At 41.8% G+C, this 13,424-nt stretch overlaps 1 protein-coding gene across 1 annotated transcript; it reads left to right on the top strand.

Annotated features, from left to right (window-relative positions):
• The first annotated feature begins 269 nt into the window (after positions 1 to 269).
• Positions 270 to 3,394, top strand: LOC126690198 (uncharacterized). Its single transcript, XM_050385322.1, has 3 exons — positions 270 to 951; positions 2,407 to 2,654; positions 2,765 to 3,394. The coding sequence occupies exons 1-3, from the start codon at positions 270 to 272 to the stop codon at positions 3,392 to 3,394; spliced, it is 1,560 nt and encodes a 519-aa protein (XP_050241279.1).
• The last annotated feature ends 10,030 nt before the right edge of the window (positions 3,395 to 13,424 follow it).

Raw genomic sequence — 13,424 nt, 5'->3', positions numbered from 1 at the left:
GTCTATCCACGTTCTGGGCTAGCTTTTCCAAATCGAGTCCTTACAATTGGCACTGTTTGTGGGAAATACTGGTGCAGTAGTGAGTTAGACGCTCAACGATGGTAGGATCAAGTCCAAATCCAGCAAAATCTATGGGCTCTTAGCATCAAGATCACTTCCGTGAACTTGAGCGAAAGAGAGATAGTGAGGGAAGTGTGCACACTACGCACACCAACAAGAGTCAGTCTTGAGGTAAAAACCATATCTCTCATGAGGAAAATGCGAGAAACATGCAAAAGGAGATTGATCACCTAAAGAGAAGCTTATGCCATGAGCACAAAAGGCGAGCTCCCTCCAACTCTGACTACTCATCCGATGATGAGGAGGATCAAGATTATAGGCAAAGGTCAAGAACTCCCCCTAGTGAATCTTTCTTGTATGACGAAGATTATTGCCATAGTCATAGAAGCAACAATTCGTCTTCAAGAGGCCTGGTGAATGATGCTATGAATAAAGCACTCAATCAAGTTTCTAAATCACCCTTCACTCGCTGGATTGAGGGAGGAAGATTTCCTCGACGGTTCACTCAACCCACTTTCACCTTGTATAATGGCAGAACGAACCCTGTTGAACACATCAGTCACTTCAATCAAAAGATGACGATACACTCTAAGAATGAAGCCTTAATGTGCAAGGTATTTCCGTCTAGTTTGGGGCCTGTGGCAATGAGGTGGTTTAATGGTCTAAGGGCGGGATCCATCAATTCGTTTAAGGAGCTCACCCAGATGTTTGGGTCCCGTTTTATTACATGCAGTAAGGCGCCTCGTCCTTTGGCTTCTTTGCTATCTCTATCCATGAGAGAGGACGAAACTCTGAAAACATACTCGGGCCGATATTGGAAGATGTTCAACGAGATAGAGGGCGATTTTAAGGACGTGGCTATCAGTACTTTCAAGCTTGGCTTGCCTGCAGGTAGAGATGGCCATACCCATTGGGTAATGGATATCCTACCCTACCTGATCCAAATGTTTTGGATAATACTTGGTTCTTCATGGGTAGAACCTAAATGGGTAGGGTATGGATATTACCCGAATAGTTCGGGTAGGGTATGGATATTATCCATACCCGACCCGTAAAAAATAATAAAAAAAACCCTAAGTCTCTCCACTTTTACTCACACACACACTCTCTCTCTCTCACCTGAGCCTCCATCCTCACCATCACCCTCTCTCTCTCAGAGCTCTCCAGTCTCCGCCTCTCCTCACCGTCATTCTCTCTCTCTGTTTCTCCTCACCGCTTCTACTTTATTGGTTTCTGGGTTTGGCGTTTTGGGAAGGTTCTGTCTCTCGCATATACCCACAATTATTGGTTTTGGCATCGATTTTTTGCTTGATTCTCGTTCCTCGTCTCTGCGAATCAACTAGGTCTTCCTACCACTCTCTTTCCTCAAGTAAATGACTCATTCTTTTTCCCTCTTTTGCTAGTTTGGCTTCAAAAGAAAAATCTTTTCTGTGGGTATCTGGGTTTGATGGAAATTCCTTGGGTTTTGCGTGTTTGAACGGAGACTATCAAATTTATACGGTTCACTTCTATTCCTCCTTGTTCTCTTGTCCTATTTTCATTGATTTTTTTTTTAATAATATGGTAAAAAAAGCCCATTTGAAGTTTCAAAAAGATCGGTGAGATGTGGAAAATTTCCTGGGTTCTGCCTATTTAAACGGAAAAAAAATAAAAATAAAATAAAATTGTGCTTCCATATTCTGTTGCCCTTTTTGATATATTGATTTAGAGTCTCTATGTGAGAGAGGAGAAATTTCTTGCGTTTTGTTCCCCTTGTTGACATGCCGTTTTCTCTTTGATTTTTCAAATAAAAGCTCTTCACTGATACAGGAAAAGAAATTTCGCATGTGAAATTTCAAAAAGAGCTGTGAGATGTGGACCTTTTTCCTGGATTTTGTTTAAGTGGAAAATATCCTAACTTGTACAGTTTGTGCTTTTGTTCTCCCTGTTGACATGCACTTTTCTCTTTAATTTTTCTAAATAAAAAATTTTGTAAAATTTATTTTAGGAGTTGCCATTTGCTTGACAAACAACTGAAGAGACAGAGGAAAATGTTGCTTCTTTATTTAATAAAATTTCTATCTCTATCTCAAAAAAAAAAAAAAAAAAGAGAGAGAGAGAAAGAAGCAGATACAAACTAATCAATAAAATTTTTTTATTGATTAGTTTTTATATTAAAATGTTTTGAATTAAAAAAAAAAATTTAAATGGGTTTCGGGTTTCGGGTAGGGTATGGATATCCATGGATAATATATTCGGGTATGGATATTAACGGGTATTGATAATCGGGTATCCATGGGTAAACTTTTCGGGTCGGGTATGGGTATACCCAATCCATACCCTACCTATGGCCATCCCTACCTGCAGGACACGGTCTAAGGAAATCTTTGACGGGGAAACCTGTCACCAGTATTCGTCAATTGATGGACCGGATTGACAAGTATAAGAGAGTTGAAGAAGACCAGCTGCAAGATAAGGGGAAGAGTAAGGTTATCCCTCAGGAGAGGAGGGATTTCAAGTTGGAACGTTATAACAATAACAAACCCCGGCGAGATTTTGCCGAACAATCTGGACCCGCAGCCCCACAGGAAGTAAACACTGTGTTTCGAGAACCGGTGCATCAAGTTTTGAAAAAGAGCAAGAGTAAGCCATATTTTAAATGGCCGAACAAGTGAGTGGAGATCCTTCAAGGTGTAATCAAAGCCTCCATTGCCACTATCATCAGGACCGAGGACATACCACTGAAGATTGTCAAACATTGTGGAACCATCTGGAGCAATTAGTAAAGGAGGGGAAGTTGCAACAATTTCTTTACCGACCCAATGGGCAGGGAAACCAGGCGAGGTCACAGGGCCAGGGGAGTGCTTCTTCAGGGCCACCATTAGGCATGATCAATGTTATATTTGCTACACTTGAAAGGACTGGCTCTCAACCTACGAGGGTGATGTCTGTGGCCAGGTCTCTAGCCGAAGACTTAAACTCCGAACCGAAGAGAGCCAAAGTAGAGATCCGACCTTTATTGAGTTTCTCGGATGAAGATAAGATCGGGACTATCCAACCACATGGTGACGCTTTAGTGGTCACCCTTCAAATAGGGGGGTATGATGTGAAGAGAATGATGGTGGATCAAGGCAGTTATGTAGAAGTCATGTATCCTGACCTATACAAAGGATTGAACTTGAAACCTGAAGACCTGACAGCTTACGATTCGCCTCTGGTGGGTTTTGATGGAAAACTTGTTGCCCCGAAGGGTCAAATTCGATTACCAGTGCAGGCCGGTTCAGAAGTAATAGAAGTAGATTTCATAGTGGTGGATGCATACTCCTCCTACACAGCCATTGTTGCTAGACCCTAGCTTCACACTTTGGGTGCCATTTTTTCAACTTTGCATCAGAAGGTTAAGTATTTGTCAGGAGACCGAGTTGAGGAACTAGTAGGGAACCAAGCTATGGCTAGGCAATGCCTTGTGTCTGCAATTTAGCATCAGCCAGTAGCTAAGTCCTCGGCCATAGTCAAAGAAGGTTTATAGCAGTCAATGTCTCTGGAATTACCAATGAGGGCACCTACCGAGGATGCCAAATGTGAGGATTTGGAGAAATTCCCCATTGGTGATGATCCAGACAAGTTTTTTCTGGTTGGGTCTCAGCTTCCATCTTGGGAGAAAAAAGAGTTAGTTATTTTCCTTAAAAACAACATCGATGTGTTTGCTTGGGATGCTTACGAGACCCCGAGAGTGGATCCGAGCTTCATTTGCCATCATCTAAACTTCAATCCATCAGTCATCCCTAAGAAACAACCACCTCGGCGTTCATCCAAGGAGCACTCAGACGCTATAAAGGACAAGGTGATGAAGCTTAAGCGAGCTGGGACTATTAAAGAGGTTTTTTACCTTGAATGGCTGGCTAACACCGTAGTGGTTAAGAAGAAGACGGGAAAGTGGCGTGTATGTGTAGATTTTACAGACTTGAACAAAACCTACCCAAAAGATCCTTTCCCTATGCCTCGGATTGATCAACTAGTGGACGCCATTGTAGGCCATCCTCAAATGAGCATTTTGGATGCCTTTCAGGGGTATCATCAAATACCTCTAGCTCAGGACGACCAAGAGAGGACGGCTTTTGTTACTCCTGTGGGAAACTATCATTACAAAGTGATGCCCTTTGGTTTAAAGAATGCAGGGGATACCTATCAAAAGATGATGACCAGGATGTTTGAACCACAGTTGGGAAAAACTATTGAGATTTATATCGATGATATGGTGATAAAGAGCAAGGCAAAGTCCAAGCATGTTAGTGATCTCGGGAATATTTTTGAGATATTGAGGAAGCACAAACTACGACTTAATGCTTCCAAATGCTTTTTTGGTGTCGGGTCTAGCAAGTTTTTGGGATACATGGTCACGTACCACGGAATTGAAGTCAATCCTAACTAGATTAAGGCGATCAACAATTTGCAACCACCTTGGAATCCGAAAGAGGTCCAGAAGCTTACGAGAATGACCGCCGCCCTGAATCGGTTCATCTCTCAGTCAGCTGACAGGTGTAGACCTTTCTTTAAATTGTTAAATAAGTGGAAAGGGTTTGAATGGACCGATGAATGTGCCCGGGCTTTCTAGCAATTAAAAGAATACCTTTCTCGACCACCAATCATGTCAAGGCCTGAGACGGATGAAGTTCTTCTCGCTTACCTTGCCGTGGCCACTCATGCAGTAAGTCTAGTTTTGATTCGTGTCAACTGTGGTGTGCAGAAACTAGTTTATTACATAAGCAAGTCATTACATGAAGCTGAAGTCCAATACTTACCACTTGAAAAGGCTATTTTGGCGGTCATGCATGGCACACGTAAGCTCCCCCACTATTTCCAATCACACACGGTTGTTGTTTTAACTCAACTCCCGCTCAAATCCCTACTTCACAGTGCTGATTACATAGGGAGATTTACGAAGTGGGGCACGATCCTAGGGGCTTTTGATATCAAATATATGCCACACACTTTGGTCAAAGGTCAGGTCTTTGCTGATTTGGTAGCTGAGTTTGCCGAGACCCCGTCAGAAGATAGATTAGAAGAGCAAAACATGGATGAAAAGTCGGTTGGTATAATCTTCTTGCAAGAACCTTTGTCATGGAAAGTTTACGTTGATGGTGCAGCTAACTACAAAGGATCTGGAGTGGGACTAGTCCTGGTATCCTTAGAAAGGATCACAATCGAGAAGTCCTTAAGATTGGGGTTCCCAGCTACAAATAATGAAGCCGAGTACGAAACTCTTTTAATAGGGATGACTATGGTTCAAAAGATGGGTGGAAAGGCAGTGGAGATGTTTTTTGATTCAAGACTGGTGGTAGGCCAAGTCCAAGGGGAGTTGGAGGCAAGGGACCCCAGAATGCAGGAGTATTTGAACCAGGTTAGACACTTGCAATCTGGATTTGAGTATTTTGCTTTATCGCAAGTTCCTAGAAATAAAAATGCACATTCGGATTCTCTTGCCACACTGGCAACCTCCTCGGCACAAGACGTACCTCTGGTAATCCTTGTGGAAGACTTACACAAACCCTCCGGAGAGGTAAGAAATGTGATTCAAGTTCATCAAGTCAGAATGGGGCCTAGCTGGATGGACCCTATAGCACTATTCCTTAAAGAAGATGTATTGCCCGAGAATAAGTCTGAGGCTGACATAGTGCGAAGAAAAGCACCTCGATTTTGGCTGTCTAAAGACCAAAAACTGTATAAAACTTCTCTGGCCCATATCTGTTGTGCGTGCACCCTGAGGCAATGGAGCAACTCCTAGAAGAATTGCACGAAGGAATATGTGGAAGCCACACGGGAGGTAGATCCCTGTATCACAGGGCCCTCATGCAAGGCTACTGGTGGCTAAACATGCAAAGGGAAGCTCAAGACTATGTGAAGAAGTGTGACCAATGCCAAAAGTTTGCACCAAACATCCACCAACCTGGGGGAGTCCTTAATCCCCTGACTAGCCCTTGGCCTTTTGCTCAATGAGGCTTAGATATTGTGGGGCCTTTCCCTAAAGTAGCAGGGAATAAGAGATATTTGTTAGTCGACACAGATTATTTTACTAAATGGGTCGAACCTGAACCCCTATCAAACATCAGGGACGTAGATGTCAAAAAATTTGTTTGGAAGAATATCGTCACACGGTTTGGGATTCCTCACGCTCTCATCTCAGATAACGGGCTACAATTTGATAGCAAAGCCTTTAGAAGATACTGCTATGACCTTGGAATTAAGAATAGGTATTCCACTTCGGCCTATCCACAAGGAAATGGGTAAACTAAGGCTGTAAACAAAGTTATAGTGAATGGACTCAAAAAAAGGCTAGACGATGCAAAAGGGAAGTGGGTAGAGGAATTGCCAGACGTCCTTTGGACCTACAGGACTACACCTCGTAGATCCACTGGAGAGACGCCTTTTTCAATGACTTATGGTGCCGAGGCTATCATCCCATTAGAGACTGGTTTCCCCAAACTCAGAACAAGTTCTTTTGACCTAGGCAGCAACAATGGGCTGTTGGAAAAAAGCCTAGATTTAATTAAAGAGCGACGAGAGAATGCCAAAGTCCAATTAGCTTATTATCAACACAAGCTCAAACAAAAATACAATGCTAATGTGAAGCTGAGGCCACTGACATTTAGAGATTTGGTTCTAAGAAAAGTTATGGGGACAGCCAAGAACCCAACATGGGGGAAGTTGGGACCTAACTGGGAAGGGCCCTATCGCATTACATCAATGGCCGGGATTGGTGCGTATTATCTAGAAGATCTAGAAAAGAGGGCCATACCACGCCCCTGGAATGTATATAACCTAAAGAGATATTATTATTAATGGAGGTTCTTTTGGCTTCATTTTGGGTTTGTTATATTGCTTATCACGTGTTCTGGACATCTACTTAAGTATCAAACTGAACCTTGGTCATGCCTGGCTCCTCGGATCACATGCCTTGGGAAAATTGATAACTTTATTCATTATTCTAAGTATTAAACAGAACCTAAGCTATGCCTGGCTCCTCGGACCATCTGCTTTGGGAAAATTAATACTCATCGGCATCTACTTAAGTATCAAACTGAACCTTGGCCATGCCTGGCTCCTCGGACCACATGCCTTGGGAAAATTGATAACTTTATTCATTATTCTAAGTGTTAAATAGAACCTAAACTATGCCTGGCTCCTCGAACCATCTGCTTTGGGAAAATTAATACTCATTGGCATCTACTTAAGTATCAAATTGAACCTTGGCCATGCCTGACTCCTCGGACCACATGCCTTGGGAAAATTGATAACTTTATTCATTATTCTAAGTATTAAATAGAACCTAAGCTGTGCTTGGCTCCTCGGACCATCTGCTTTGGGAAAACTAATACTCATTGGCATCTACTTAAGTATCAAACTGAACATTGGCCATGCCTAGCTCCTCGAACCACATGCCTTGGGAAAATTGATAACTTTATTCATTATTCTAAGTGTTAAACAGAACCTAAGCTATGCCTGGCTCCTCGGACCATCTACTTTGGGAAAATTAATATTCATTGGCATCTACTTAAGTATCAAACTGAAACTTGACCATGCCTGGCTCCTCGGACCACATGCCTTGGGAAAATTGATAACTTTATTCATTATTCTAAGTATTAAACAGAACCTAAGCTATGCCTGGCTCTTCGGACCATCTGCTTTGGAAAAATTAATACTCATTGGCATCTACTTAAGTATCAAACTGAAACTTGACCATGCCTGGCTCCTCGGACCACATGCCTTGGGAAAATTGATAACTTTATTCATTATTCTAAGTATTAAACAGAACCTAAGCTATGCCTGGCTCTTCGGACCATCTGCTTTGGAAAAATTAATACTCATTGGCATCTACTTAAGTATCAAACTAAACCTTGGCCATGCCTGGCTCCTCGGACCACATGTCTTGGGAAAATTGATAACTTTATTTATTATTCTAAGTATTAAACAGAACCTAAGCTATGCTTGGTTCTTTGAATCATCTGCTTTGGGAAAATTAATACTCATTGGCATCTACTTAAGTATCAAACTGAACATTGGCCATGCCTGGCTCCTCGAACCACATGCCTTGGGAAAATTGATAACTTTGTTCATTGCTCTAAGTCTGGTTACTTACACCTCTACCTTAAGAAAGTAAACACAACTTGACCATCACCTAAGTGACTAAGTGTGACATACTCTGGGTACAATTACAATGGTTGAAATTAGATGTTCATGAGCATCACTTAAAGCATTTGCAGGTATACCCATGTTTGTATGAAAGTGGTCTACTATGCAATTCCTTTAAGGTTATTTTTAAGTAAGTTTTAAAAAAACAAATCATGCTGGGCCGAGGTATGTAACTTAGTAGATTCGGGTTGTTTTAACATTGATCACACTCTCATGTAAGGCACGTATTATTACTTAGACGGATTGGTCATTCAAGTTATATTCCATCACAACAAGCAAAATCATAAAAAGAAAATCTGCAACTTTCATTAAAGTTTAGTTCTTAACAAAGGCAAATAACTAACAAAGAAAAGATACAATTATTTTTTCATCTTAATTACAAGTTTTTCTTTAACATCTTTGGGGGGCTGGGTATTTGCTGCAGTGGGGGGTACTTGAGCTTTATCCTTGGGATCTGCTTTTGAAGGTATAGCAAGGGTTGCCAATACCAGCTCCATGTTCTGGGAAGTTTCTTTTTATTTAGGAAGATCCCCTGGAACAGTTGGAGCTAAACCAACACCCTGGATTGCACCTTGGTTGGCATCTCCAGCTTTTATAGTATCCTCGGCTTGCTCCCCACCCTCAAAGGAAGTGTTGACTGCAGAAGGGGCTCTGGTTGGACTTCCTTGGGCGTCAACTGCTTCCGAGGACGCCGGGTCGGCCTTAGAATCCGAAGAGCTTGCAGGGCGTATGGCCGGCGGGTAGTAGACACTTTCTGCCCTCCTGAGCACGAAAGAGGCTTCAACCCCAGCCTAGTTGAGGGCTTCTTCCCATGTCTGGGCACAATAAGTTCTACACACGGCTGGGACTTCGGCCCTTAGGGTGTCCTCAGTCTCAGCCATGCCTACGTCATAGCCATGCTGCTCAGCTTCATCTTTGGCTTTCTCCGCCTCTTCTTGGGCTTTCTCGGTAGTAGCTCTGGCCTTCTCGACCTCTTCTAGTTTCTTTTTTAATGCAGCGATTTGAGTTTTGGAAGAGGTCAGGTTGTCCTCGGTGATACGCAGCAACAATCTCTGACTCTCAGCTTGCTTTTCTACACTCTCCAGAGAGGCCACCGCGTACTTCCTTTCCTTCTCCTCCTCCTGTAGCTTCCTCTTGAGCTCTTGGATACTCTTATCAGCAACTTGAAAAGCTTCTACCGCAGCATTGCGCCTCCCCTCTTCTTCCTTCATTTGCCTATAGCAAGAGTTGGTAATCTCCTTTACCCAGAAGGAGGCTTGAACATCCTGCCAAAGAAATCAACAAGGATTAATAAAAGAAGTTAAAAGAAAATAAACTAAGGATATAGGAAAGGAATATACCAGGGCAAGGTATCTTTTGAGGTTAAGGAAGACTTCATGTTTCCTCATGCCTCGTAGCTTAGCCGTGTCCCCAATTAAGAAGGAGCAAAGCCTGCTCCATTGCGTTTGCAGCGTAGCTACTCTTTCCTCCTTGGAAATCGCGAATAGAGGCATCAGCGAGAAGAGGTTCCACATCCAACATTGGGGTAGGGAGCCAGGCTGGAGGCCCCATCTAAGAATCACTTCTCTTCTTGGCTCCCCATTGCCCCACCTTAGCTTGTTTGGGGGCCCTTTAAACTTCGTCTTCACGGGGAGGAAGGGTTTGTTTAGTTCCTATCACTCCCTTTCCCTTTGCATCTCTTTTTCTCTTCAGCTTTGTTGCTTGAGAGGGCAAGACGGGTGGAGTAATGGGAATCTTGTTTTGAGAGGGAGTAGGAGGCTTGGCCTGGGCAACCTTCCCAGATGCGTCCCTCCCAGGTTATGACTTATCAAGTCGAGCAAGCTGGACTTGGGTTTGCGTTGTATCCCCATCTCGTCGATTAAGGGTGAGAACGGAGGGCCGAGATTAGGATTTGAAGCTTCCGGGGAGAATTCTCGGTTGAAGACTTCAAACTCTTCCTCAGAATCGGCTAACTCTACCACTTCCTCTCCTTGTATACTAGGGGGGTAACATGAGGCGGTCGCACTAGTTGTCTGTTGTAGTGATGAGGCCTCTACTGTTGGTATACCTTCAAGAATGGGGGTTATAACTTCTTCGATTTCTACTTTTGGGCCAGGAAGAAGGAAACCGGGAGCAGCTATACTTATCCGATGTAGATGGGGGTCTGTAGCCCTTATAACGCACTTCAGAGCTTGGAAGCTGAACGAGATTGGCATGTATCCGAGGATCAGGTGAGCCGCTCGTAATTGGCCATCCAAATTTACAAATACCTCGGCTTTAAGGATTTTTTCTAAGCTATCCTTATTGACTAGGTTGAAGTTCGGTTTAGCATCGCATTTATCTGCAAATCCATCGGTGAAATAAAATATTGTCAGAAACAAAGATACCATGAACCAAAGAAAGAACTTGTACATGAAGACCCTAGTCTAAGTACCCCACTTGGTTCTCCTTCTCTCGTCGGGCAAGGGAGACCATCACTCCACTCCCCTGACAAGATCAAGAAGTCTTTATTCAACCCCTTGTTGGATTTGGAGAGGCACTAAATGAGCCTAACCTCGGGATACCTTGATTTCAAGTAGTATCCCTGTCCCTTTAAGCGGTGAAGGTTATAGACCCAATTTACATCATGATGGGTTAGACCTAAACCCATTTTTTCGTTGAAAGCATCCACGGAGCCTAGGATCCTAAACATATTAGGAGCACATTAAGTGGGAGCTAACCTATGAGCTCTAAGGTAGTCCCTAGTGACTCCACCCATGGGGATTTTCATCCCCCCTTCTATGAATGCTATCATTGGGATCACTACCTCCCCGACCTACCTATCCTCATGCCATTGACTCTCATCACAGTATCTAATTCCTACTCCTGAAAGGATGTTATAAAGAGCCCTAAAGTTTTCTATCTCCTCCTCGGAATCTACTAAATTCTTAAATCTACCCATTTCTAGGAAAAGCTGGGAAGAACTAAAGAGATTGAAAAAGAAAGAACGTGAAGAAAAGAGAAGGATGTAGAAACTTAAAGAGCAAAAGTTTAAGAAGACTTACGGAGAGAGTAAAGGTGTCCTTGGAAGGTCCTTAGTATTTGTAAGGGCTCAGGAAGGTTGAAAAGGTGTGCAGGTTCAACGTATGAGTGCTAGAACGAAATGAATGCTAAAAAAAAGTTGAGTTAATTGGTATTTATACCAAGGAGAGAGCAGAGAGCGGGAAAATTCCCGCTCAATTCCCAACAAAGCCCTCAGCCTTACAATTCACATCATGCCGTAGAACGTGGGGGACAAAGAGCCGTCAGAATTTATTAAGGACGTGCCTCGAATGCCGCAACGTCAGGAGCGCATTTTGGGCAGACAAAAAGGCGTCTTCATAAGCAAAGGAGGAACAAAATGGGTGCGGAGCTAATCTGGAGTTATCGAGATCCTCCTTTCTTCCCAAGGAGACAGAAAGGGGAATCTCGAGGGGCTATTGTAGGGTCCTTGGGCCTAGAAGTGCTTTATTTATTCATATGTTGGGCCTATGGCCCAAGCCGAGGACAAAGATCCGTCCAAGGATGAGATGTCTTCGTCGAAGGAAATTACACTGATGAAGGAATGATAGGGTTTAGGTCTTTAAGGCTCTGGAAAGTGTGCCAAGAACGAAATTTCTCGACCGAGCTTGGTCGAGGTCCTGAGAAATGGATTTACAGCAAAAATGGTAGTCCCCGAAATTCGTTTGAGGTGGACAATCAATGCAGAGATATGAGATAAGGATGAACCCCAAAATATCTGGGGAGAAAGCTACTGCCTCCGCATTAAATGCACTACAGCTAATCCCCTAGCCGCATTAATGTAGAAGTGATGCCTGAATAGTGTATTTCAGCCTTACAACTACTACTTGAAGACTGATGAGAAGGACTGATGGGACAAGTATCAATCCTAACCATCTAGCTTACAGGTGGACGGTTGAGGTAAAGGGAGGAGGAGGTATAAATGGAAAGAGAGAACAAGAAAGGGGATCAGAGAGGAGATAGAAAAAACACTATAGCAATCCACAATCAAACTTGTAACACTTTTTAAGAACATTGTTTTTGAACTATTGTCCTCGGACCAAGTCGAGGACGTTTCTTCTTCATTTGATAAGAGTTCATTTTTATCTTTTTGTCATAAAGCCTATCCATGTTGTTGTCTGATTAACTGAAGCCCAGTGTTTCGACCCATTTCTCTACAAATTCATTGTTTTGGGCCTCTTGGGCCAAAGTCTATCCACGTTCTGGGCTAGCTTTTCCAAATCGGGTCCTTACATATGTAATTTTCAAACCCATCATTTAGATTGAATTCATTCAAATGAAGTAGGAAAATCCATTTTTTTCCTAATTTTTTTTTTTCAAATCACGTGGGATTCCTTCTCCAATATTAATAGTTTTACAATAATTTAAATAAGTTGTACCTCAATTTATTTTTCAACAAGATCTTTTGTAGATTTATTTAAGATTTTCTCGGCATCTTGATCAAATATCACAAAATTTGTTTTGTCAATTGCATCAAAAAATTCAATTTGAATCCTGTATCTAAAGTAGTTTGCAATTGTATATATATAGTAGTTATAGTGAGATAAATATATTATAAATATTTGGAGAGTATGTAGTTAATGTATGTGCCTTTAACTTTGGAATAGAAAGATTTGTTTTTGTTTCACATTTTGCACACCAAAATGATCCTACTTGTGGTTTGACATTCCTTTCCCAAAGTACACACAAAATGTAATACCAACTCATTGTTGTTTCAATGTTACTTATTGTTGCAATACCCTAGTGGTTCACATCTTGCAATGAACTTGAAATTAATATGTATTATTTTTCTAATGTAAATAATATGATGTATCATTATTTTTTTACATAAATGATGATTATAATTTGAAATAATTAACAAACCTGTTTCGTAGAATCTCATTCATTGCATTTTATCTTTACTATTGTCTTCATATTATTTAAAAATAAATCCTCCTATGAAAATTGTTTTGCATGTATTTTTGGTATTTCTTGTATAGGATCATGTTTTTTACCATTCCTATCATTGAATTTTTTTAAAGAAAGTATTAAGTTAATAGCATTTAGTGAGATAGTATATGCTATTTATTAGACTTTTTTTTATTATAAATTTTAGAAATATGCACTTGTCAATTATTTCAGCAACCTCAGGAATCTCAAGATTTATATATATTTTTGTTGCACTGGTCGATGACAAA

The sequence above is a fragment of the Quercus robur genome, chromosome 6 (assembly GCF_932294415.1).
Source record: "Quercus robur chromosome 6, dhQueRobu3.1, whole genome shotgun sequence".
NCBI lineage: Eukaryota > Viridiplantae > Streptophyta > Magnoliopsida > Fagales > Fagaceae > Quercus > Quercus robur.
Note: the sequence above shows the minus strand (reverse complement) of the source record. Positions and strands in the feature narration are given on the sequence as shown.

Bases quoted from the DNA above. Each gene is read 5' to 3' on its own strand.
- LOC126690198 (XM_050385322.1), top strand. From the start codon at position 270: ATGCAAAAGGAGATTGATCACCTAAAGAGAAGCTTATGCCATGAGCAC. The intron at 952-2,406 runs GTAGAGATGGCC...CCCTACCTGCAG, and splicing joins CAAGCTTGGCTTGCCTGCAG to GACACGGTCTAAGGAAATCT. The intron at 2,655-2,764 runs GTGCATCAAGTT...CACTATCATCAG, and splicing joins ACACTGTGTTTCGAGAACCG to GACCGAGGACATACCACTGA.